Source organism: Volvox carteri, assembly GCF_000143455.1.
Source record: "Volvox carteri f. nagariensis unplaced genomic scaffold VOLCAscaffold_19, whole genome shotgun sequence".
Lineage (NCBI taxonomy): Eukaryota > Viridiplantae > Chlorophyta > Chlorophyceae > Chlamydomonadales > Volvocaceae > Volvox > Volvox carteri.
The window spans coordinates 81507-106854 of NW_003307562.1; the positions used below are offsets into that span (position 1 = coordinate 81507).

At 53.2% G+C, this 25348-nt stretch overlaps 3 protein-coding genes across 3 annotated transcripts; 2 read left to right on the forward strand and 1 right to left on the reverse strand.

Annotated features, from left to right (window-relative positions):
* Positions 1-2546: 2546 nt before the first annotated feature.
* On the forward strand, positions 2547-8333 carry VOLCADRAFT_90925 (uncharacterized protein; the record flags this gene model as incomplete). Its single annotated transcript, XM_002950446.1, has 11 exons — positions 2547-2589; positions 3021-3133; positions 3917-4007; positions 4346-4437; positions 5177-5209; positions 5558-5594; positions 5923-5977; positions 6135-6420; positions 6886-7200; positions 7658-7905; positions 8015-8333. The coding sequence occupies 11 exons, from the start codon at positions 2547-2549 to the stop codon at positions 8331-8333; spliced, it is 1632 nt and encodes a 543-aa protein (XP_002950492.1).
* Positions 8334-9055: 722 nt separating this feature from the next.
* On the forward strand, positions 9056-13423 carry VOLCADRAFT_109769 (uncharacterized protein). The gene is made up of 6 exons (XM_002950447.1): positions 9056-9134; positions 9588-9763; positions 10252-10374; positions 10693-10890; positions 11453-11645; positions 11923-13423. Exons 1-6 carry the CDS (start codon positions 9098-9100, stop codon positions 12036-12038), a joined length of 843 nt encoding a protein of 280 aa, XP_002950493.1. The 5' UTR covers positions 9056-9097; the 3' UTR covers positions 12039-13423.
* Positions 13424-19167: 5744 nt separating this feature from the next.
* VOLCADRAFT_81108 (uncharacterized protein) lies at positions 19168-23712 on the reverse strand (the record flags this gene model as incomplete). The annotated part of the gene is made up of 8 exons (XM_002950555.1): positions 23589-23712; positions 22359-22445; positions 21615-21776; positions 20841-20921; positions 20302-20415; positions 19807-19855; positions 19396-19451; positions 19168-19341 (listed from the first exon to the last, which is right to left on the reverse strand). Exons 1-8 carry the CDS (start codon positions 23637-23639, stop codon positions 19168-19170), a joined length of 774 nt encoding a protein of 257 aa, XP_002950601.1. The 5' UTR covers positions 23640-23712.
* Between the last annotated feature and the right edge of the window lie 1636 nt (positions 23713-25348).

The window sequence follows — 25348 nt, forward strand, 5'->3', positions numbered from 1 at the left end:
CTCGAACTACCTACTAACCACCTCACCCTTCTTAGCTGCCGTGAAAACAAGGACGGGACAAGGCAAAACGCCGTGCACTAACCAGGCATGGGTTTGAATCGCGGTAAGCGCACGCGTTGCATTCTTCGGGAAGTGAGCACATCCCCGTCGCCGCGCCCAGAAGCTCCAGGTCGAAGGCACGGTTCGGGTCGCTGAAGTCGACGCGCAGCGGCACTCCGGCTACACCAGAGCTTAAGAGGGCAATTTCTTCATCGGTTATATCTTTGGTCACAGGTTGTGCCTGGACGGAGACGCTGCTGTCCGTGGCGTCACAGACCGGCGCAACTCCCATGAGTACCGTCATCAAAAGAGCAAAGGCTACAGTGATGCTTGCACCTTGATGCCTTCCATATCGATGGATGTAGGAATCAGAACTTCCAAACATGGCTGAATAGGTTACCAATTTTGCAAGTCACGTCTTATCGTCCTAAGTCGGGGCGACTCCCAGGTTAGGGCTAGTATGTGACAAGGAAGTAGGCATTGCTTAAGAGCTTTTATTATTAGTTTATTTGCACATGTTTGATTTGACACTTCAAGGTTACAAAGATAGCCAGGTCCCTAACCGCTACTAATTAGGTACGTTAGTTCACTCCTCCAAAGAGAGCGCCAAGCTTATTCACTAGATCTAATGTAATAGCGTAAGTCTTTCCACTGGAACCGCCCACCTTGCAGTTCGATGCAGCCCCCCTGCCCCGGGACAGCCAAATTGCCATACTTCATCCAACAGGGCAACCAATGTAATCCTTCGTTATAAAATATACAAGATGCTAACTATGTTTCTAGTCAATTCAAGCGTGTTTGATGGTGGGCGCTAACGATGAACTACTTCAACCAACGCCATCCCGAACCACTTTCATGGACGCAGACATCGGCAAACGGGGTATTTCTGGTTTCGGGAACTTGTATAATTCTGTATTCTAGTAAATTTTTACATGGCTGCCGAATGAAAATGCGTTTTTTGCATCAGTTTGACATTTGTATACAGCGTATGATCCTAGTTCTGCAAGCCGGCCGGCTTCGGGAACTCTATTTCTTTTTTCGGGAGTTTCGGTCACAGGCATTCCAGAATTGTTAATCGGTACAACCCCGAAACTCCCGAAGCGTTTGCCGATGTTTGCATTGACGCTGTTTGCTCAGGAGCCGGGATCACGGCGTAAGGCCAGAATATGCAAAACAACACCATCATACAAGTAAAACATTTGATATGCGATTGCATTGATGATAAAGCCCACGAACGAAGCCCGAAAAGGCCCGGTACCTCCAGGACATGCGCCGACACGCGCAGGCGAGGCAAAGTGCAACGCCTCAACAAACCCATCACATCGTGTGTGTCACGTAGGACGTTAAATTGGACTGGACCTGCTTAAATTATACATAGCTATCCGCGCTGCACAAAGTACATAGGGGTACATAACTCTTAGATGGTAGACCCGGTACAAGGAATTCGGGGCAAATGGACTGCCGCAAATGCATAACGGAATCTGCAAGCGACGGCAAGGCTATCTGTGCCCAACTGAATTGCAAGTCGTCCAAGGGCATTTTCAAGCAACGGCAAGGGTATCCGAGGCGTACTGTAAACGGATCTTGGGAAGGGCGCCAGGGGCAGCCGCGGAAGATTGAGCTGGCCTAGCTCTGCCTAGCCGGCGTTGCTTCCGTTTGGGCTCCATCTGTCAGTAATGTGTCTGAATGCGTCGCATGATGATTTAGGTGAACAAGGAGGTCAAGTCATAAAACGTAATGCGTTTTCCAGCTTACGGTGTCCTTCCCATTCCCATTCATTTACAGGTAGCCCATTTTCGGATACCTTACGGACCCCATCAGTTAGTTACTCGATTGAGTTGTTAACAATTCTGGAATGCCTGTGACCTGCATAAGGAGGGAAATGACATTACCAGAGTGGAAGGCCATGTGTCGAGATGTCGGAAGGTCTGTCGCGATCGGTACGGTACGGTCTGGTACGTACGATTGTGGATGGCATCGAGCGCCGTACAGCGTGTCAGATTGCTTTCATCCTTTGAGATCCTGAGTGAATGCCAGCTTTCCGAGACGTTTGATAGCTTGAAATGGCCTAACTTTTGCCCCATTGAGTCTGATCCGTGATGCCCTTGACGCAGGGCCATCCTAATGTCGTAGCAAGGATGAGGATAAATCGCGCAAGACGGCTACTTCTTATTCGTCAACAGCTGCAACAGCAGCAGCGACTGCTGGGCAAGCATCTATTCTTTGGCTATGCGGCATAAATTCAGCGCGCATGCAAATAAAAAAACAGGTCAGGGTTTCGGAGCGGATGACAAAGGCAGGAGGTAAAGCCCTGTACAGGAGCCTGCATGGTACCCAGCTCGTTATCCTTAAAAGAATGAGCATCTGAAAAAATTGTTGCGTTCCAGACGTGCCTGGAAAGCCTTTGTCGTGCTTGGCACCTTTAGGAAAGAGGAATTGAGACAAAGGGTGCCAATATTACTGTATTGACTTGAGAGTAGTTAACTGTATAATTACCCGTCTTGCAAATGGCGCAAGGCGACCGCCGCGACTTTGAGGATACCGGCCAAGGTACGCCGACGAATGGACACCGCAGACACAAAGCCTTATGTATTTGCATGCTGGAGTATGCACAACATCATCTTTATGCACAGCAGAATCTTGATAGATTTACAGCGGTGACAACGTGATAGGCGCCAACCTGGCCGTCGTGGTCAAGGTCTCGCCTGCTCTCGTGATTGAATCTAGCTTCTTGTATGAGCTTAACGCGGCCAGGATCATCCAAAAGTGCACAGTGTCCTCTAATGAGCTTCTGGCACGGGCTTTTCCTGTTCGAAACTCTCGTCCATGGTTTTAGACCGGGTGCGCGCCGTGTCTGACCCAGATTCCTTACCTCATGGAGCTCTGGAACCCATTTCCCCCTCGCTGGCTTGCGTGCCGTTTTCTATTCGTTCTGAACTTCTGAACGATGGTCTTCGTCGCGTACCTCCCATCCTCTCCAGCCTTGGAAGCGCCGCTGCTGGCTCCCTCTTTTCAACTTGAGGATCACCTTAAAACAAACTTCTGGGAATGCACTTTCAACCTCACCAAAGTCATCCTTGGAGCTGGCATCATGGTAGGCACGCTGTGCTGCTATCCATGCCCCCTGTCTCGTGCTCACACACGTGCTCGCGTCCCGCCTTTTCCTACAAGAAGATCTGGCCTTTTTTTGCTTTACAAGCTTTGAAATACTGTACACATGATCTGCATGTGATGCTTCTATGCATTTCTATTCGCTGGCTAGATGGCCTGACCTCCTCCTGCCTTCCTTGCCATGCGTCTCTAGCAGCGAAGAACTCGTCCTTTTTGACATGCATCCTTCCTGTTTTCCAGATGTCTTGCCGGCTTGTTCCTTTCCCCTTCTTCCATTGCTTGACTAGGATGCAGTTGGTTCAAATATCCCCTCCTCACCTAAATTCCTGCCTGGAAGCTTCCGTGTCGTTGCCGTAACTTTTCGTATACTCCGTGTACGTCGATATGGGTCCCTCGAGCTGCCCACCGATTCACACGCCACCTTTGCGCAACTTTTGCCGTACCCCCCTGCCTGTACGTCCACGTAAGCCCCGTTCGCGGCGTTCCCAACCTCCTCCCACTCCTGTCTTGCTTGCACATCCGCCAAGATCTTTCAACAAAAGAACCCCTGCGGCGACCGAAAAGTCCTGTCCAGGCACTCTCCAGAGCATCCTGGACCCCTGCGACGAGCTCCCCATTGAGTTGCCGCGCTTCCCTCCCCAGCATCCCCTGTCTTTCCTCCCTTTCCCCCCTTTTCACCCCCCCCCTAACTCCATCCGTCTATCTCTGGTATTTGCTACATTTGCCAGTGGATCGTCTTACCCCCCCGCCTTTCTCGCTGCCGCAGGCTCTTCCCAAGGCCGTTGCAATGCTGGGATGGGGCCTGGGCATGTCGCTGCTGGTGGTTGTTGGCCTGCTGACCCACTTCACTGTGCACGGTGCGTCTCTGTCTTCGACACAGGGACGAACCACCCGCGTGATGCTAGCCACCGCGTCATTAGCTGTAGCGCCAGCTAGCTCTTTCTAGCTTACGTTACAGTCCATGGCGCTGGTTGGCTGGCTGAGAAGCTTTTGCAGGCTGCTGGCTAACTGCTGTCCGGGCGTTCTGACTGATCTCTAGACTGCATCGACTTGCACAGCTTGTTGGCGTTTGCATGTTCCAACGCTGTTGCTACTGTTACTGCTACTGCTATGAGCTGCTGCTCCTGACAAATGTGACAACATGTGTCAACATAATGACCTCGTTTGTTGTTGCTTCCGCGCCGTGGTTCCTTAGGCCTGGTGTATGCCTCCGACCGGTGTCGGCGGGATACGTACTCGGCCCTGACGAGGACAGCCCTGGGTCCCCTGGCGGAGAAAGTGCTGCAGGTGGGGCAGGAAGGGAGTGCGGGGAAGGGGGATGTAGCGCATACTGTTATGGTTGGAGGAGAAAGGAAAATAGCAGGGTATCGCTTCTAAAGTGGGTCGGGTGTCTGGGTTTGGATGGATGAGGGGAGTGTGGGTGATTTGGGTTTGGGCGGTGTGGGCGTCGATGGCTGATTGCTGGGTTGGGGGACACCAGTTTTGGAGGGGAAGGTTTTCATGGTGCCTACCTGTGGATTATGATTTTAGTCTCCTGGGCCATGCCTCCTTAGCCTCAGCCGCAGCTGTAGCCGCAGCTGTAGCCTCAGCCGTAGCCGCAGCTGTAGCCATCCATTCCGGCATGCATCAGCTCCGGGACACCATTCAAAAGGTCCTTTGCCGCGATAATTATGATTGCAGCACCAGGATTATCACCACCACCTTCGTGATGTGATGTATGCTGGGGGAACATATTCGGGGCTTTACGTTATCCCTCGTCTCTCAAGTGGGTTGCCGGGCTGCCTTAGGACCTTGGCGCCCAGGTCCGAATTCCTTTCCTTACAATCCCCATGCTCGCTCGTTCTTTTTTCTCTCCCTCTCATTTCTCTCTTCCTCTCTCTCCCTCTGTCTCCTTCTCCCTCTCTTTCTTTCTCTTTCTTTCTCTATCTACATATCTATCTATCTTCCTTCCTTTGTTTCCAACTTTCTTGAGGCTCTTAAAGATGCCGTGCTTAAACGCGCCCCTGCCTCTCCTCGCTCGCTGTAGGCTGCAATGCTGCTTGGCTGCCTGGGCTTTGAGGTCGGGTGGCGACAAGGGGGAAACGTCGGGGGATGGGAAGTGCCGCACGCGCAGGCCTGGGGTTGATTTTAGTCGGGTGGTTGTTGGTATCTGATTTAGTGGTTTCAAAGTGCAGAAGAGGGCTAGCGTTAGTGGTTGAGAGGTTAGTGGTTGGGAGGGGACTGGTATGGGCTATCTATGATATGGGTATGGGGCTCTATTAACACGGTGCGTCCTGAGTGTCTGGTTGAGGGTGATTGGGAGTCATGCGAAACAGTCCCGGTCTCCTGACCCCTTCTGCCTTCCCGCGCTCCTGAACCATAAAATTCAGGTCGTGTATATCCCGCCCTTCCACCATCTGCCAATCAGGTCGTGTATATTGACATTATTGGAGACCTGCTAATCGGTAAGCGTGTATGTCTTTTGACTACCACACTGCCAGCCCAGCAGGCCCAGCAGGCCCAAAACCTTATTGCTTTTCGATATGTTCTCTTATCTCGTTCCAATGCGGATATTTCGCATAAGTCGCTTGTGAAAGGAACGCCTTTTGCCGAAGTATGTGACACATCGCACTCATCCGAAGCTGCCACACTGCTCGCAAACATCGTAATAAAGAGGGGAGGGGGCTCTCCTGTGTTGCGCTGCGCAATGTTGGTACTAAAATTACACAGCGCATCTTGCCGTACGGCGATTGGAAGCTTGTATCACATGGCTTTGTATTCTGGCCCCTCCAGGCGATGAGCCCGACCGCGACGGCCTGGTCACAGCATGGCTTCCTTCCCATCTCAGGTGCGAGTTTCGCGGTTCTTTGATTTCCTAGCTTTCCTGGTTAAGTCTCAACAGTTTCTTTATTTTGCTCACGTCCAAAATATTTGTAATTATATTTGTAAATTTCCATCTTCCCTGGTCCTGCTGTTGGTACTTCTTTGCTAATGCTGCACTGCAGGCATGAGTGGTGGGTGGGTAGGCCCTTCGTGTTGGCCATTCTGACCGTTGCCGTACTGGCCCCGCTGACGTCACTTCGCACCATGAACCACCTGGGCGCGGTCAACGTGGTCGGTCTGTTGTCACTGGTGGGCTTTGCGGGCGCGACGTGCTGGTTGGGCCTGGCAGCAGTGACCCAAGGGTCGGCCTACCAGATGCCCTTTGGGCCCGATATGGAGGGTCTGGGACCGGACACGGCGTCCCGGATTACTTCGGCGCTGGCGGTGGTGCCCATCCTGCTTACCGCGGTGAGTCGTGGGGACGTCCGTACGGTGCCTTGGGCGATGTGGGAAGGGGGTTAGCGTGCGTCTTGATTTGAGTGGTTGGGTATGTGTGGCAGATATTTAAGTTGGGAAGAGGACCCCTCAGGGCCAAGAGAAAGGGACTTTCCCTTGGCCCTGATGCGTGAGAGAGAGTGTGAGAGAGTGTGAGAGAGTCAAAGGATCCGGGTACGGGGTGATGGGTGACTGAGCAATGCGTGGAAAGGATGAGTATCTTGGAAGGCCGTGAGGAGGCGTCCCGAAATTCCTTATGCGTCACTGGAGACAGGGCTTAATTAGGACCAGAGGACGTAAGGTGCAGTTGTCGTCCTCCTGTCGCGTCACGTAGCCCGAAGCGAACAGCGCGACGTGTGTTCCTCAACCCGCTTCCTAAGGCTCAAAAACATGTTGCGGAAATTCGCAACCAAACCAAGACCTGTTTTCCCTTTTTAGGCATCTTGCCACCAATCCGTACATCCCCTGCGCGCCATGCTGGTGCCGTACAACCCCGCCGTACTTGATCGCGTGGTCGCGCTGTCGCTGACCATGGTCACGGTTCTGTTCATGGTGGTGGCGTATGCCGCATACACGGCGTTTGGGCAAGACGTGCGAGGAAATTTCCTGAACAACCTGTCGCCTGCACAGCTGAGTCCATTGATTGGGTCAACCGCCGCAACGGTCGTGTCGTTTGGCGTGAAGGGCGGCTACGCTGGCAGCCTTATTGGGTCGTCGGTGCTCATTATGTTTCCCCTTCGGCAGTCAACGCTGGTGGGTACCTCGGGGTATAGTTGTACCCCTCAATAGTTGTAACCCCCAAAACCGTCTGGGGACGAATTAGACCAACAAGGAAAAAGAGGACGTTGACCGACCGCCCTCAGTGCCTATTATGGCCTGCATGCTTCCCTCTAAAGCACACTGACTTGAATGCTTACGGCTGTGCCTTTCTTTGTTCTGGAATCACCTGGTGGTGTGCGATTAATATGAATATGATGTATGTGATGTTTCCTTTTTCCAAGACTAGACACGTTTGAACTGTAATGCATCAACTGGCACATCGTTCGCCTTCCAATTATTAGCCACCCCACGTTACCCGTAACATTCGGTTGCTAATCGCATATGGGTTTCTCATTTACCCCAGTGCCTTGCCTTTACGTAGTCTTGTCATGATCACATTTTTAGCTTAACCTAAGGCTCTGCCCTTATCGCTCCGTTCTTCTGCGTCCAGGAGGTTGTCGCGCCCGCACAAGCCCTGCCGGGCGCACCGCCTGTGCCCGCGTCGTTGTATTTGTCGTGCACGTATGGCCTGCTCGTCGCTACGTACGGCATTGCAGTGTTCGTACCCTCGATCTGGGACGTCATTAGTTTTGTGGGTGCTGTGTCCTGCACCATAATGTGTTTTATCATTCCCGCGGTGCTCATCCTACATTTTAAGGACCGCCCGACGATGTCGCACGTGCTTCAAAGGGGAGCCGCGTGGGTCGTGGCCGTGCTGGGTGTCGGACTTTTCATCAATATTTTTGTTGGGATGTATTTGTCGGCAACTCGGCATTCCCAGCCTCAGCCTTCTTCCCCGTCCGGCCAGGTGCTGGGAGAACTGCTGCGCGGCGCTTGGGGGCTACGCGGGGGTTTGCTACAGGGTGCAGGGAGCGATAATAGCGTGCAAGCCGTTTGGAAGTGGGCAGGCTGGGGAGCTTGAGGGGTTTGAAGCTGTGGCTGTGGTTGCGGAGGGATGTGGGTTTGCAGGTATGCTTCGTGGTCATGCATGTAACATGCCTTGTTTATGTCGGCGAGAGTTACCACTACGAAGGCTGGTCGTCTGCGGATCGTGGTTTGGTATTCATATTGTTTTCCGAGTTGGCGCATGGCAAAAGGGCTATGAGGGACGCAAGGGAATTCGCTAGCAGGCTTAGCGATGTGACTACCTGGGGGAAGACCAGGGCGGTTGCCCGCCACAGGCGATAGATATAAGTATTGAAGGTTTTGGTTCTTTGGCATATAAATTGCGGAGCGCATTCGCTCTGCTCCTTCTTTTGTCCAGTACGGCCTGGCAGTACGGAGTTTGCAGTTGTAGTTATGATGCTACTTCGGAGGAAACCGGCAGGCTCTGTTCTCAACAAGTTGACTCGGAAGACAGAGGTCCTCCGCGGTGCTGCATATCGCTGCCCTTATTTCCAGTTTACCTGACCGATGGCCAAGGCACAAATACTATCCCTAGCTGGGGCTGCGCTTCTAGGTGCTGGCCTCGTCCTTGGCTCAAAATACCTTGCGAGCCTGAAGAAACGGAAAGCTGTTCGGGTCCTTATTACTGGCGCAGCGGGTGAGCTGGAGAACGTGTGCAACTGCAACTGCAAAGTATTCGCTGAAGTCCCAGCGATTGTTCCGGGGAACAGAGTTTCTCCAGATTTCGAATTGCGACATGATTTTTTGCTGCTTGCACACTCTCCCGCTGTGGTTCGTCCGATCGACGAAACGCGATGGAGCTCGCCCGAAGCGATATCCAAGATAACCTCAATCCCTGGAAATGCCTTTTCCTTTATTTTCAGGCCAGATTGGCTATGCGCTTGCTCCGCAAGTGGCAACAGGCGCCATGTTTGGAACCGACCAGCCGATTGTCCTGCACCTGCTAGATGTCGAGCCTGCAAAAAATGCGCTGGAAGGGCTCCGCATGGAACTGATTGATGGTGCATATCCGCTCCTGGAAGGTGAGCTTCATGCTTTTGCATAGCGCAAACCCACGATATGAGGCCTTGAGGCTACCACCTAACGCTGTGCGATTTATCCTAACATTATGTTAGCCTTTGTTAACAGGGAATCATAAGATTTTTCCCAGAAACGTTTTGATGCTTATGAAATCTTGACCCTCGGGTCGTTAGGGGACCACCTACGAACGAACCGGACACTCACTGCGCTTAAACCGTCTTCAGGCAATTGCATGCATTTTGAATACTTGCACCGGCGTGGCATTCTCGAGGCGCTGTGTCGATGGTATGCCCGGGCACCGTCCTATCCTATTTGAGCGTCCTCCGACACAACTCATCTATCTGCTCTACATTTGACTCCTGCACCACGCCTGCACGAACGCAACTCGGCCTCCTATTGTGTTTACTACACTCCCTAGAAGACGAACCCATTCCGGCCGTGCCCCTACTCGACAGGCGTCTTTGCCTTCACGGATGTGGCGGCGGCGTGCAAGGACGTGGACGTGGCGGTAATGGTAGGAGGCTACCCGCGCAAAGCTGGCGAGGAGCGTAAGGATGTCATGGCCAAAAACGTTTCAATTTACAAGAGCCAAGCTTCGGCCCTGGCGGAAAACGCCTCCAAGGACGTCAAGGTATAAAGCTCCCGTCCCCTCTTGCATCGAACACTTTCCACGTTTGGCATGCGTCGCTGCCGTAATGCCTCGGAAGCTTAGTCAATACAGGACAGAGCTAGGCCGTGACCGTGTCGAGGATCAGGCATCATGCACTTTGAGGACTAAGGCCCATTGGGATCTATAGAGGATGCGGATTGGTATGCATGGGAGCCTTGGGGCTGAGCGCACCCTGCGGCCTGCACCGCAGGCATCATTTCAAGGTGTTGGCAAAGGCTGCAAACCAGCCGTCGATTGTACGGAGAGATGCGAACGTGGTGTTTTAGCCAACCCAAACGGTGCAAGGGGCGGGCCGCGTGCACGGCGGCCCTACCTTGATTGTTACTTTGCTCAAGCTGCACCACCCCTCCGTGGGTGTCCCCGGGCCTTTGGGTCCACCATCCACCTATTCTACTATTTGCATGTTCTACCCTATTTACCTCGCTTTGCTTTGCGTTTTGCGAACATAGGTGGTCGTCGTCGCGAACCCAGCCAACACCAACGCACTGATTCTGGCGGAGAACGCTCCATCGATTCCTCGCGAGAACATTACCTGCCTCACCCGCCTGGACCACAATCGCGCACTGGGTCAGGTAAGAGACGTCCGCATTACCGCGCCTAAATGAGATTGCCTTCCGAATATGCAATGCCCATTTCGCCTGGCTTTTTGGCAGCTCTGGTCGGTAGCTCTCCCGCATGAGTATACACCCTTGGATCAACAGGTGGTCGATTCCCTGCAGCGCTTTTTCCTCGGTCCCTCGCTGCATCGTCGATTCAGGACTGCTTTCTTGCTTTGCGTCACACCATCATCCAAGGTTCCAGCCCCCTGCGCCGCCTGCGTTGTGCCTCTGCCAAGAACGCACCGCCTGCTTAGCCGCGCCTCTCCATCCACTTCGTCGCTGCCAATGCAGGTTTCTGAGCGCACCAAGACGCACGTGACGGCCGTTAAGAACGTCATCATCTGGGGAAACCACTCCTCCACACAGTACCCCGATGTCAACCATGGCATTGTTGCTGGCAAGCCCATCCGCGCAGTCGTGGGCGACGATGCTTGGCTCAACGGCGAGTTCATCTCTACGGTTCAGCAGCGCGGCGCCGCCATCATCAAGGTAAGTGTGTGCCGCCAGTCTTCAACAGCCTGTTGGTATTTGCTGGTTTGCAGCTGGAATCACGAGAGACGGGAGGATCCATGCGGACATCAACGGGTTGGCTTCTGTTGTACTTTCCCCTTGTGCTGTCCCGCTGGGTGGCTCATTAATATTAGCAAGTTACAAGTTACAAGTTCCGCACACAAGTGCGGGTGTGTCCGTAAAAGCCGGGGGGGCCATGGACGTTGTATTGGTATTAATGCGGGTACGTGGGAGGTCATTATTATTGCCTCATATACGTATTGCCTCATACCGGTCATGGGCTCCATCTTCAACGCATTCGCCAAGCCCCGCTCCTCGTCCCTTATCTGCTTCCCAGCCAACCCATGGCAGCCAACGTACTGTGGTGGGTGCCCCAGTCGCAATCCCACTCTAGGCAGCTGGCACCCTCTTCCCAGCCCCGCATCTATCGGCCTGCTGTCCTAATGAGTTGCATTGTACAGGGATCCGCTACAATGTTTGATTCCTGCAGTTGAACTAGTTGAGCTTTACCCCGGCCAATGTGTGATGTGGTGTGATGCAGGCCCGCGGTCTGTCGTCTGCACTGTCCGCCGCCAATGCCGTGTGCAACCACGTGCGAGACTGGGTCTGTGGCACCCCGTACGGCAGTTGGGTGTCTATGGGCGTTGTGTCAGATGGCTCGTACGGCGTGCAACCTGGCCTTGTGTATTCGTACCCGGTCACTTGCTCTGGCGGCAAGTGGCACGTCGTGCAAGGTGAGGTCAGGGTTACGAGGCTGTAGACTGAGCCGAGCTGGACCGAAAGCCACTGCACACTTGAGCTGGGAGCGCACATCAGGGCGTTGCTCAGCGCACACTGCCGCCGCAGTGCTGTACTTGGTACAGATGTATCCGTAATCCCTGCCCTCGTCGGCACTGAGCACCACCCGTAATCTATACTCCATTTGCATCCCAGGCTGACTTTCTACGCAATTTGGCAAACTAACCCTAGTTTACCCCCGATCTCTTCATGATTGTTATGATTATTGCGCAGGTCTACCAATTGACGACGCGTCCAAGGAGCGTATGCGCACCACCGAGGCAGAGCTCGTGGAGGAACGCGACCTGGCGCTGCAATGCCTTGCGGAGAAGAGTGCCGCGGCGCAATAAGCAATAGGCATGTTGACAAACTGGGCCGGTTGGATGGATGACGGCTGATTTGCAGTACACGGCGGAGAGGACGCTTGGACGTCGTAGGGGGGGGCTATAGCTGCGGTGGTGGCTGCAACCGCCGCCCCGCGTTGCTTGGTGGATGGTGATTGCTTGTTAAAGGGGTACAGCGCCACCGTTTGGGCATAGTGGGCTACCGCGGCGCTCTTGCAGAACGGCGTGAACGCGTGAGGTCCGGGCGGTGCTCAGTAGGGAGATGAGGGGGAAGAGACGGGCTTGGTCGTAAGTGAAGCAGGAAGCACTGTCGCTGCATATGGCTGGCACTCTGCCTGGTGGTCATTCTGGGGGTCTGGTGGGAAGAGCGGCAGAGCCTGGCTAAGCAGCGCGGCACAAAGCAGAGCATAGCGTGGCGTGAACATCGGGACTGCCGCAGTGTACGTCTTTGGAAGGCGCAGCCTGAAGCTGAGGGCTGATTGCCTCGGGAAGGGCAGTGCGGGCGGAGTTCCGCAAACGCAGAGAGTGGTATTCTTTGAGGTGAGTGGGCGGGCAAGGTTTGCAGGTGTAACCCTACTGGAGCCAGGCTGCCGGTTTTACGCCCCAGAGACGATGGGCGTCGCCATGGACGTTTGGAGGGGCACAATAAGATCTTGGAGTCGCCTGCTAGTCGCACAGATTTGGAGTTTGTAGAGGGTTTTAGCAGTCGGGTTATAAGGAACAAAAAGGAATGCACGAGGGCATTTAAGGTTAGAGCTGAGCCTGCGACGCCAGGAGAGGGGCTATGCATTTATATGAGCCTTTCAGATGGATGTACGGTATGGGGCCATCGAGAAACGCAGCATCTTTGGCTTTAGTACGCTGCCAAGATAAGTATTGCGCACGAGAGCATCGGTTGACGGTGGGCGGCAATACTCAGATAGCGGGCGGCTGCAGCTCTTGGGAGCTAGGTCAGGAGCTGATATGTTACAACGTCATTAGGAAATCGTCAAGCAGTGTTCTTGATACGGTTGGGAGCATCAAAAGTTATGACGACACTCCTACGGGGTACTTTGCACGTTGGCCGCGAAGAAGCGCCTTTGGATGGCGAGGGCCAAGACTAATCTACTCGTGCAAAGCTGGCTCCCCGTGGGGTGACAGGTGGGTATGAGGTTCTCCAAGCTGGGAAGGAAACGGCACAAGTCCAGCTGCAGACATCACATGCCTGTATGTGGGCTCTCGAAGCAGGCGCGAGCCTGTACTGCTAGTACAAGGCTGTGGCTTGTCGCTTCGCGTTCCTGGAGTTGCGCGGCGCTGGAGTTGTAGCCACTATGGGAATGTAGTGAAAACAGGAATTTTGTATGCGTGGCTAATCATCAGGCAGTTGCGAACCTGCAACTGGGCTGCATCGCCGTACGTAGGCTTCAACCATGCGGTCCTGGATGATCAACATGGGATGGGCTTGCTGTTATTCACAAAGTGAGGTCGGGCTGTCGAATGCATATCATCGTTCCGTAGATGTGCGAAGAAACCAAGGGCATAGAACTTCCAGGCCGCCCCGGACGGCTTCACACGTGGTTCACAAATTAGACAGCAGCATACAAAATGAGACAGCAGCGTAAGCGAAAGCGACACACCAGCGGCGTCTCGGTGCTATTACGTTGTTATAACGAATGGAGTCAGCCGTCCTGTCAAGTCGACTTATACCACGTTGCACCCACGCTGCATCCAAGAACGTGAGCTTTTTGTGAAAGGGTTGCTTCATAACGTAACCATAGGGTGTTCCTTCCAGAATGCAGGGCTGATGCATATGCAGGCCTTGCGCGCTGGCTCTTGTAGGCAGCGGATATGTACCGCAGTGCCTGTAAGTGTTGATACCTCTTGAATTGGATGCGGCGCAAAAAAGACTTGGAAATTATTATTTTGCCGTAATACTGACAACTGGGAAACGTTTGGACATGATTTCGCAAGTGTGTTATGAAGTTGCTGAAAGAATAGGACGAAACCGAACTGGCGCGGTACGGCGGGCACGCACCGCTGCATGCCCGCAGTACCGTGCTAGTTCGGTTTCGTCCTGTTCAAACGGCTTCAGCTTCCAATGGCAATCACACCCTAAATGGATAAGAAGGAAACATGGGGATGAAACATTTCCTCATAACTAGTGTCTCTGCAAAATAATCCCTAAAAATAAAGACGTTGGTTCACTTTCAGTCATGGCTCAGGTGATTTCAGTTCGACTAGGGTAGTCAGCTCCTCCGAAGCGGAAATGGGCTCGGCCCTGGTGCAGCCTGTCACCCCGCAATATTCTGCAGGGAAGGCTGTACGGCACTGGGCTGCAAGGGGAGGAACGGTATGCAAGGGGAGGAACGTGTTTGGACTGCGCGCTCATTATTATGTTACAAGTTACAAATTATTATGGATAGCTGCGAGTGCCGAGGGTGCGGCTGCCGGCGGCGTTGATGTATGGAGAGTGATGTATGAATCTCGTACATACACTTGCTAAGGCGCCAATGCAAATCCATGGACGGTGCATTGCGCGCCGCCTCCATCTCAACAAGAATGGCTGAGCATCTATAGCCTCCTGGTAGTGCGCGAACCCAGCCCATTGCCAGTCCAAATGGAGAATACGACATGTATGAAATGTGCGTGAGACGGAGCAAAAGGCAAGGAGGAAAGTGCTGGAGCAGTTGGCATGGATGGGCTGGAGTTGCGGAGTGTGGCGGAGCTGAGCCATACTATTCCAAAGAAGCCCAAGGAAAGCGCGAGAAAACCGTGCGGCAGCATGAACACGAGCAACGGGCGCCGCAGCGTGCACGCACACCGCAACCCTATGGCATAAAAGGGTCGGTATCCGACCGGTTAGTTATAACCCTACCGGTCGCTTCGGTAGGGTAACCGACATTTTGAGATAACGACTTGGTAACCGATCGGTGCCTTGCAAGTTCATATTGAGACACGACGCTGGCTGACTGACTGACTGACTGACTGACTGACTGACAGCAGTGAGCCTCGGCCCCCCGAGAGGTGCTTCGCGCCCGGAGCCTTCATCAGAAAGCTGCCGTGTGCCGTACAACTACTGGCGATCGCCGAAAAACTGCCTCAGGGAAATTACGGCTGACACAACGTTGGAAGTGACGCTCAATTGTGAATCATCAAAACTTATAGGCACTACGGTACATGTGATTACAGGTGGACCGGCATGGACGCCGCCTAACAACAAATATAATTTGCACAAGTACTTCTTCACTCTAGCATGCGCAGACTTCGGTCAGGTGTCCGCACGCAATGCACACGCGCAACATGTGAAGGACGTCAAGTTAGGCAGCCACCCACATGCCATACGGCTGCATGACTTTTCAATCTTGCAAGACTTGGAAAGACTTTTCCAACGGCAAGTGCACCGCGATCTGTCCCGTCCAAAGTTCCAACGCACACCGTAGACACAGCTCCTAACACCGGGGGGAGCAACACTGTCGAAGCCAGGTAGCACGAGGGAACCCGCCGCATCTATGAGCTACGAGGCGCGCACAGAAGGCGGACGGGCAACCAGGCAAGAAGCAATGGCCAACTGCCAGCGCCAGGCTCGACTGACAAACGTGTCATAATCAATAAACGCATGGCGGGAGTCTCGGAAATACATCCCCAACAGAATGAGATATGAAACTGCGTGAATGGCAGCGCCAGTTACAAGGCGTTACCGTACCAAGTTCGTACAATGTCGTCTATCATGTTAAAATCAGCGCGCCCTTTTAAAGCGCTGGATGGGCGTTTCAATGTGGCGAGCAAAACAAGGCAGACAATTCAGTCGTTTCCAGCCCAGTTCTCGCAAAATATGGAAAGCCAGTAGAATCGAAGCAAAAGAATTGGAACTGCCAAAGCAATCGGTTAGCGTACAGAATGGTGTATTGCACTTAATGTACGAGACCGCTAGCACGACTCCCAAAAGGTCCGCCGCCGTCCATTGTTGCTTAAATTAGGAACCAATCGAAACAAACTCACAGGTTAAAGCACAACAGCACAAAGAATTAGGCCTATAGACAACAGTATCACACTAAGCAACTAAGGCAACCGCGAATTCCCAAGCAATTAGACGGGAGCTCATACAAACCAATGATACAAGAGCCATTGATGGGAGCTTACCTAAAGACTTATGTACCGCCTCTTGTCTTACTTTACAACAGCCTGAATGAAACACATACCACCATTGCAATACCTTCATAATTTTAACTAGCTAAAGCGCGGCATCCTGCCTGCATCATCCTACCCCTGTGTAGACAACGTTCTAGACAAGCAGCGCAATTCCTCCAAGCCGAAGAATGACTGTAAGCCAAAGCCTTACGCTCCTACCGCACAAGCCCGATGCTGCCCAGGAATGACCAGCCTAGACTTCACGCGGATAGCTGCCTGAACGACTCCCGCCAAGAATCCTCAACAACTATGACCAAGGCCGCCAGCGCCATTCGAAGACGTCTCCACATGTATCGCCCTTACCAGGTACAACCTTGACGTCGTGCAACGGAGGGAGGTGCTCCACAGCTCCAGGCCGTTTAGCTCGCCGCGATTTCTTATTTGCGATAAAGCGGTGAACCCAGCCAGATTCGGGCATCGATGCTTCACAACACTTGGTAGCAGCACTGGCGGCAACACTGCCGCCCAGCCTGTCCGAGCCCCGTGCGCCCTCTTTTTACCTCATCCGTACGCACTCATTTTGTCCATCCCATCGCCATAAAAGACCTTTTCCACGCTAGCCTGACGCATCAACCAACCAACCGACTAACCAACCAACCGCCGCGTGGGCAACGAAAGAACAGAGTGCAGCCGGCAGCGGCAGAGACTAACCGCGGGAAGTGGCTTTTCCACCATCGTCATCATAGCTCGCAGCACCCATACCGTCATGTCCGCATGCAGCAGCTTAGAAGGCACGCTCCGAAACCCGCACATGCACAGTTTGATTCAACTTGGGAGGAGCGGAACAGGAACGCCGCTTCCACAACCACCTTCACCAGCGCACATCGACACACACACACACACACACACACACACACACACACACACACACACACACACAAATCACTGCCGACGTCCAACCTAACGCTAAATACGCTAACCGGGCTGGGGAGCCCGCACTGAGGCTGAGGAAACCACACGTCTGTGCATTCGTACATGCAGGCCTCCCGTACAAAACTCTGCTCGAAGTCGTAGATGTAGCACATGGTCCGGTCGAAACCTAAATCCAAGTACGACGATCGACACGATCAACACGATCAAGATGCGCAAGTCAGGAACTTGGGCTAAAACAAGGCAGCACAAGACGACATGACACAGGTCTAACGAAACTGAACGATGGTCGCAAACTCATTACTACTTTGGAAGGGGCAAAGGCAGGGCCCGAAGCAGACACAGGCTGCGAGAAGCAGCGGACGCCTTTTATCTTTTTCTTCTTCCTGCCAACAGGGCGCTCGTCAGTACGGTGAAGGCGAATACCTGCCGGCGCCGCCCGCTATTGTACATGGTTTTACGTGTACGGCATTACACATTCGGTGTCGCACTGGACACCGCCAGCTTTCCAGCCAGCCAAGATTCAGCCAGCCAGCCAGCCACATAGCAAATGACCAACACTACTGAATCTGTAACACACAGCCAAGACCATCTCATTCACACCCAATGCATTTATTCCCATAAGACATTCATATTGTACGGAATCCTGCGGTGTCACAGCCCTTGCTACCTCCACCCGACTTCGGACATTATTTCTTGAGGGACAGTTGGGGGGTAGCCATGCGGTGCGAGCTGGCTGCGTGACGCCGTGAATACGCGAGTGCGCGACGCCGCCGCTGTGCCATACAATTACAAAGCCCAGATGCGACACACCTTTTGCTGACACGCGTAGATGCCAAACGCTCGTTACCGTCTGCGGGCTCCAACCCCACTCGCAACAGTACAACAATTGTCGCACGTCTATGCTGCAATTCCGCCCATTCGTATTACAAACTCTCTCGACCTCGCTCTAGCGCGCTCCACCCACCCGGGGCCGCTCGCAACTCTCCAAGTGCTGCTCGTTATTCCTCATCTTAGTTCAATGATACATGGCGGTTGCAGCTCAGCGGGGCTCGTCCAACCCTCAACCAATTGTATAGCGGGGGGTCGTCCAAGGGATATGTAGGCAATTAGTCCTATGGGTACATTTTTAGCATATACTGTTGGGCATACCACGGAAACCCATCATCACGCCGTACAACAGCATTCTAGCCGGTACGGGTATGCCTTATTTGTGCACCGGGCGACGAATGAGGATCAGCTTCAAGCTGGCGGTCGGCAGCACACGCGCGCAGGGAGGATGTTGGGGGTTGCACCAGGACGGGGGACATGCACCTAAATTTGGGCGTCCGCCAAAGCCTCGTGTGAATGAGACACAAATGCTGACACTGATGTTGCTGCTGCTAAGCCTGCTGCTACTGCTCCAACCATAACAACAAGTCAAAGTTGGGCCCTTACCTAAAGGCAGGCAACGCACTGTCCCAGTAGCGGAGGCGGCACGACACATGGGTCGCAGTTTGAATACTGCCGATTGTCGACGGCGGCGGTGACGGCGGCGGCAGCAGACCTTCTAGCCCCTCAGGCACAGCGCTGCAGGCACATCACGCAACCGGCCCCCTCCGGCCCTCCTTGACTGAATTGCAGTCACGATACCAGGTAGTAGCGTAAGCCGGGAAGGGAGCCGGGAAACATCTACAACCAACAGCTAAACCAGATTGTAATGACGAACCTACAACCATAAGCTTGGAGTTGCCTGTCATGCAGACGCATTCGTCTAGGCTCTGCTGCCATAATTGCAAGGCAACGCACTGCCTTATAGGCACTCCAGCCAAGGACTAGGACCCATTCCGTAAACAGATAGATAGATAGGTAGGTAGGCAAACAAATAGATAGACTGATAGATAGATAGACAGGTACATGGATGGGGTAGATGGACGGATGGACGACTTGCGAAACCGACCATACTCCTCTATTAAGACGCCAGCTGCTAATACCTGATACGTTGCTATTTTGTGTAACGGCCAGGAATGCCCCGTTTTTTATTTGCAGGTAGGTGACCATCATTTAAGTACGGAAATACGGTGACACATGTACGACATGGCAATAGTACGGCTGTTGCTCAACATCCAGTATTGATCCAAGGATGCCGCAGGAGCTCTTGAGCTGTGGGTCGGTCGCCAGGATCATCGCAGAGAGTGGCCAGGATGAAGTCACGGGAAGCCGGGGAGAGAGATGCGGGAAAGTGCAGGGTTCGTGTCGATGCGGCGGTGGCCATGAATTGGCTCACTGCGCTCTGCGGCTGTGCCAAAAGTTGTGCGGCGGCAGCAGTGCCCTGCGGTGGTCCAACCATGGGCGTGAAGCCCACCAGCAGCTCGTACGACAGCACGCCTGCGGCCCACACATCTGCACGGCAAAATATACGGCATGGGTGAAAGAATCCATTAGCCCGTTGGGTGAGGAGGGGCCACAGAGGGCTGTTGTGATGTGAGAGGGAGAACGCACCGCGCTAAGTTACCAAGGTACCCAGGTATCTGCGTCGTCGGGGTAGCTCTGGGAGGCCATCCCCCAATGTGTCAGAGGCTGGGCCCAAGGGAAGCTTATGAAAATAAGTATTACTTTACAATTGAGGTTACATATAAAAGGTTATACATTCTCAATATTTTTTTGAGGTTGATTGTTTTCATTCATCGGTCCGCACGCAGGCCACAGCAGCCCTGCAGGCTTATGTCTCTGTACGTTGCAGTACAAATGAACTCACCCACAGCGGACGTGTAGGCAAGAGATGCGTTGTCTTTGTTCTCCTGAGGCTCGGCTTTTAACGGGCACCGAGAGACCTCGGGCGCCTGCAAAATACATGAAATACGCAGAAAAACACTAGTTCTTCACGCCTACTAGTTGAACACAGCAAAGCTCGCCACGGAGCCCCCCTCCCGGGTCCTATTACTGCTGTCACCATTCTGCTGGTATCATTTGTGTGTCAGTCACTTTTTTAACAAAAAAATTGCAGGCAAACCGTTGCAAACAACATCCGTATTTTCTCTCTCGCGCGCGAACGCGTCCCATGTGCAGGGAGGTTGTACTGATACGACGTTACGCAAAAAGCTGCAGTAAGGCTGGGTGACGACAAGGGTGACAGCATTTGGCATGCATAGTTAAGTCCGCCACTGTGTTTGATAATCAATCGCTACTCCATTAGCGCGCATTGGCCTCCATGGCGTTTCCGATCCCAGAGCCCAGGACGCGCATATCTCACCATGTAATCGACCGTTCCTGCTCGCGTCACAGCGCGCTCCTCGTTTAGGTTAATAGAGACGCCGAAGTCGGCGATCTTCAAAACCCAGTTGTCGTTGTAAAGAATATTTTCCGGCTGGGGTTTGCAGACGAGGATTCCGAAAACAGATCCGGACAGGACATTTTACCAACAAAAGAAAAGAATGATCAGTTTTCGGTATTTTGCTGCAAGGAGCAAAACATAGCAGCCATCGCACAAATTGGAAATAGTTTATTCTGAATCTGCCTCCTTGAAAGAGAGCAGCGCTGCAGCATTGTTGCCACACTGCATCTAAACGTATTCCAAGGGCACGGCGACAAGCGCGATAACAGTAAAACAGCTTCCAACCGACTGCGCCAAAAAATATTCTTTCACCAACTTACGAAAGGATAGGATAGCGATTACTCAAGAGAACCTAGGGTTCAGCGAGCTATGGATTTTGACATGTGCTGCAGCTTCGTGCTCTATCACTTAGACGCCCCGAGGGCTACTCGCAAATAAACACAAAAGACAGTACCAACCTTGATATCACGATGGCAGATGCCTTGGCTGTGGAGATAGACCAGCGCCTCAAGGAACGGGCGCATCACCAGCTCCGAAACCTGCACCAGGACACGCACAACATCAAGAAATACGGCATGCCAACATACCGAACACCTAGCTCGCACATAATGTAACCTCCTGTCTACCAGCATACCGGTTCCGAACTCTGAGCATCCCTTAACCGACAAATATATTATTTTATAAATGCAGGATCGCTGACACAACCAGCACAACTGCCCATGATCCATTATATGTAAGTTGGCAAAACTCTCTCTGTCCGGCATTCGGATCCAACTGAGCCGGTTCAACAGCTCCCGACACCACATATACAGGCATGTACGCCTGCGCTTAGCACACATACATACCTGCGCACCGTGACTCAGTAACTAGTTCAAGCACTACTGGTAACGCATGCACCAATCCCCCCGGAGGTTCCGGGATCGAGACCTGTCAGGGTCGAAAGTCCTTCCGATGGTGGAAGGTAAAAGTGCCCCTAATCGATGGACGATGGTGGACTGGGATAAAGTAGGCCTGAGAGCTGACCACGAATAGAGATGAGCCGCCGTTGATCCGGCAGATTCCGTTGGATGCCGGTGGTGGGTGCTAAACCTGAGGGATCCCCTGAGAAGTTGACTAGGGTGACTGGATGATGCTGCCCGCAAATACCGGGGAAGGCAGGGTTTCCCCCGGTAAGGACCACGGGTGAAGTTATGGCCCCTTGTGTCACAAATCATACATACATGCGCACGCACCTGCGCCTCGGTCATGCGGCCACCCAGTTGCCGGAGAAGATGAAACAGGTCGCCACGAGCAGCGTACTCCTGCACCAGCACGATCCGGTCACCCTCCAAGAAGGCAGCGTAGAGCCGAATCACGTTAGGGTGGACCAGTTGATGGTGCAGCTCAATCTCACGCTGCAGCAGCAGTAACAACGACAATAGTGGCAGCAGCAGTGAAGTTATAGCGTCTTTAATCCATATATAGGAGAGGTCCTCCATAATTAAGAATTGTATCTTTGTCAATTCCAATAGCATTATCAAGAGAAGCTCCTTTAATAATAGCAGCAATGGCAGTAGCGGAGGAGCAGTGGAGCAGTTGCATTACGCAAGGCAGCATCGGCGCAGCTACGGTCAAAGTTTTAGACAAATGTTAAAAAGCGAGGAGGAGGAGGAAGCGCAGCCGGGTCTTTTGCACCTTAGCTGCAGACACCGTATTCAGACTGCATGCAACACTGGTATGTAGCGCTGTGTGGTGCACTTGTCGTACTGACAGTGTACGGCAGCTATGCAGTATAGCAGGATAACTGCCGTCGCGGCCATTACGAAACAGGTGTCCTAAATAAGCCGCATGGGAGGCGTTTGCTCCCACCTAACCGACCACCGACCACTGGGCCCCCCTCTCTCGATCCCGCCGCGTACACACATCAGCCTTCCCCACCCCGTCCCGCTTTTTGCTTTACAACGCCAAACCTGTCCTGGTCCCATCTAACAACACACCTTGATCATGTGCAGGACGTTCCGAGGCACCTTGGCCAAGAAATAGACCTTCAGTGCCACTGGCATACCCGACCTCAAGCACGTTGCCTGCGGACGGCGGCGAGGTCCAGTGAGCGACATGAATCATATAGCCACAAAGAACTTACAAGGATTCGTTCATGGAGTTCTGACAATCCTCTATTTTGGCAATACAATACAAATTGTATTTCGGTCATGCATTATAATAAATAATACAAATACCTGGCAACGGCCTAGAGGACCTGAAAGCCATAGCAGCCTAGACGCCAACGCTCCCTGCTGATTAGGAGGGTGTGTGTGTATGTGTGTATGTGTGTATGTGTGTGTATGTGTGTATGTGTGTGTGTATGTGTGTGTATGTGTGTATGTGTGTGTAGCGGTAGCTGGTCGACTGCCTGGCCACTGTCCCGTTTACTTGCTACCCAGTCCTCTTAAGATCACTTGCAGCTTCCCCTTCGCCATGGTGAGAGGTGCACCTTAACACTCAGTTCAGAGCCGGCTATGTTTACCTGCTCGGGCGGTAGTCGGCGGCTGTATCCTTAAGCATTCCAGGCTCTTACATTAATATGCAGAAAAATTCTACCAATTTACTGAAGAGCCTGTTATTGTAAAGTTACGATTGACATTCCTCACTGAGGCATCAAGATCTGCAGCCTTTGCGGCCCAGTTCGTTAGAACCACACCCTGTTCAGATGTGAAACCGTGTGCGTGGCTATGCGCCCGTGCTGGCGCTTCATGGACCCATGGTTCTGCCGTCCCTTGTCATTCTGCCCCCCCTTTCCGTTCGTTGCCAGCAACCGGCTTGTGGCGCCCTTCCTGAGCTGCCGAGCTGCATGTCCGTGTGCTGAAGCAGAGCGCATTTCGTACATTCGTACGTCGGTCAAGTCAACTGTGTTTCCGGGAGCCCGCATGGATAACGAATACAACTTCGCCTCCCCTTGGCTCATTGCCCATTCAAGAACACGCGGGCCTCCTGCGCTTGCACGAGCTTTCCAGCCTTACTGGACCGCATTGCAAAGATGTCAGCATCCCATCTTCAAGACGAGATAAAACGCACAAGCCGGGCCAAGATGTGGCGCATGATGTGGATACCTTATCTGCGTCTGCTGGTGTATGAGTGGTTTGTGCATTCCTCTGCATAACCCGTCTTCCTCTTTTCCCTCCAGCCCCCCCCCCCCAAGTAGCGCAGGTGACACTTGAGCGCTCTCCTACCTTGTACACACTGCCCAGCAGTTGGAGTACCCGGCGGGCGCATGTGTGCATGTGCGTCCAGTCGACCACGAATGCATCACGACGTACGAACGAACAGGTGCGGTGATGAGCAGTTGTCGGTTAGCAGTTGACCAGGGCAGCCGGAAGGGAGCAGCACAGCACATCGTCAGCACAGCAAGCGGAGGGGCAGTAGTATTGCGACGCACGGCACAAATCGTTGAGGATCAGGACACAAATCCTTGTCGAGGAGAATACAAGTGCCGTGCGGATGGAGATCCTGGAACGACCGCAAACGCGTGTGAGCAGCTACAGGACTGTAGGTCATTGTAGGCGCTCGGAACTCCTGTGTGTATCAAGCAAGTCTGTGTGTAGCAAGCAAATCGCCCTTCCCCTCCACTTGGAGATCCATGGCAGCACAGCCGCATCACAGAAGCACACCTACCCGAGGGCTGTTTTCCTTACCCCTCGGGACAGGTAACTTCAATCACATCGGGTGAGGTTCACACAAGCCGCTAGGGTGCGTCGATGGCCCAATGTATTTCGTGGAAAGTCAACATCAGAGGTTACTGTCCTGACCGCATGGCTAGCTTCAATTCTAGACCTTAAGCAGCATTTTTTGCTGCACTTGCAGTTTAATTTAATACAATCTGATAAGACTATGCGATGATGATACTATGATACTATGATGATACTAGCTGGGTTGGGGAATAAAAAATGGAAATTTTAAAGAGTTGTGCAGAAAAGTTACGAAAGCAAATAAAGCGAGGAGGAATGGTACGCACCTCGCAGTGCTTCCTTTGTAGATGCGCTTCACTACTTGATAGTCCTCCAAGCACCAAGTCCGTCGTCGCATCGCGCCGGGAACCGTAGGATTGAGTGCCAGCAACGTAGTGCTAGGGGAAGGTTGGCAGGCTTCAGGTACTGCTGCGGCAATGGCGGGCTGCGACGACTGCGGCGGCTGCTGCGCGGCGACGACAGTGACGCGAGGCGCAGGCTCGTCGCAGGGCAGCGAGGTTGCCGTCGCTGCCACTGCCGAGACTGCAATCGGCATCGCTGCCTCTTGCGCGTCTAGCCGGCCCAGGCCACTGCCACAGGCGCTGTTGTATGGGCAAGGAACTATTACAGGGCTGGATTGCTGCTTATTTATGGGCCCCCGAATGGTTGGTGAGGAGATGGAAGTGGCCGGTGTGCCAGTGCTCATGACATTGCAGCGGAGTGAAGGAATGTCGCTTGAGGCAGAGAAGCTCAGCTGTTGTCCAGAATTGCGCTTGAAAATTGATCGCCCAGCGATTGGGAAGGGTGAAGAGGGCGAGTGGGGCTCGATGGGCGGGCTCCCGGCACCGCCCGATCGCACTGAGGAAGCCAAGCGGTGGTTCTGACCTAATTCCATATAAGATGGTGATGGGCTTGCAGATATGGAAATGGGCGCCGCGCAAGGGAAGTCTGGTGTTGAAAGTGCGTGAGCGAGCCCATTGTGCTGGGAAGGGTCGCTGTCAGGTCGCACTTCTGCGGCACCTGTGCTGACAGATGAATTTCCGGTTAAGAGCGTCCCGAGACGCTTTAGGCTCTTAAGCAGACCGCTCCGCTTTTTTAGGTTGGGGCTCCCGCATGTTGGCGCCAGAGTGCCATCCGAGCAGATCACATCCATGACGTCAGAGCTCTTGATGTTAATGTGAGAAGACGATCCAAACCTACTAAGGGTTTGCGTCGGTCCTAACCCAAGCATTGTAATTGCCTCTGACCCGAATGGGGGACCAATG

Bases quoted from the DNA above. Each gene is read 5' to 3' on its own strand.
- VOLCADRAFT_109769 (XM_002950447.1), top strand. From the start codon at position 9,098: ATGGAACTGATTGATGGTGCATATCCGCTCCTGGAAG. The intron at 10,375-10,692 runs GTAAGAGACGTC...CTGCCAATGCAG, and splicing joins ACAATCGCGCACTGGGTCAG to GTTTCTGAGCGCACCAAGAC. The intron at 10,891-11,452 runs GTAAGTGTGTGC...GGTGTGATGCAG, and splicing joins GCGGCGCCGCCATCATCAAG to GCCCGCGGTCTGTCGTCTGC.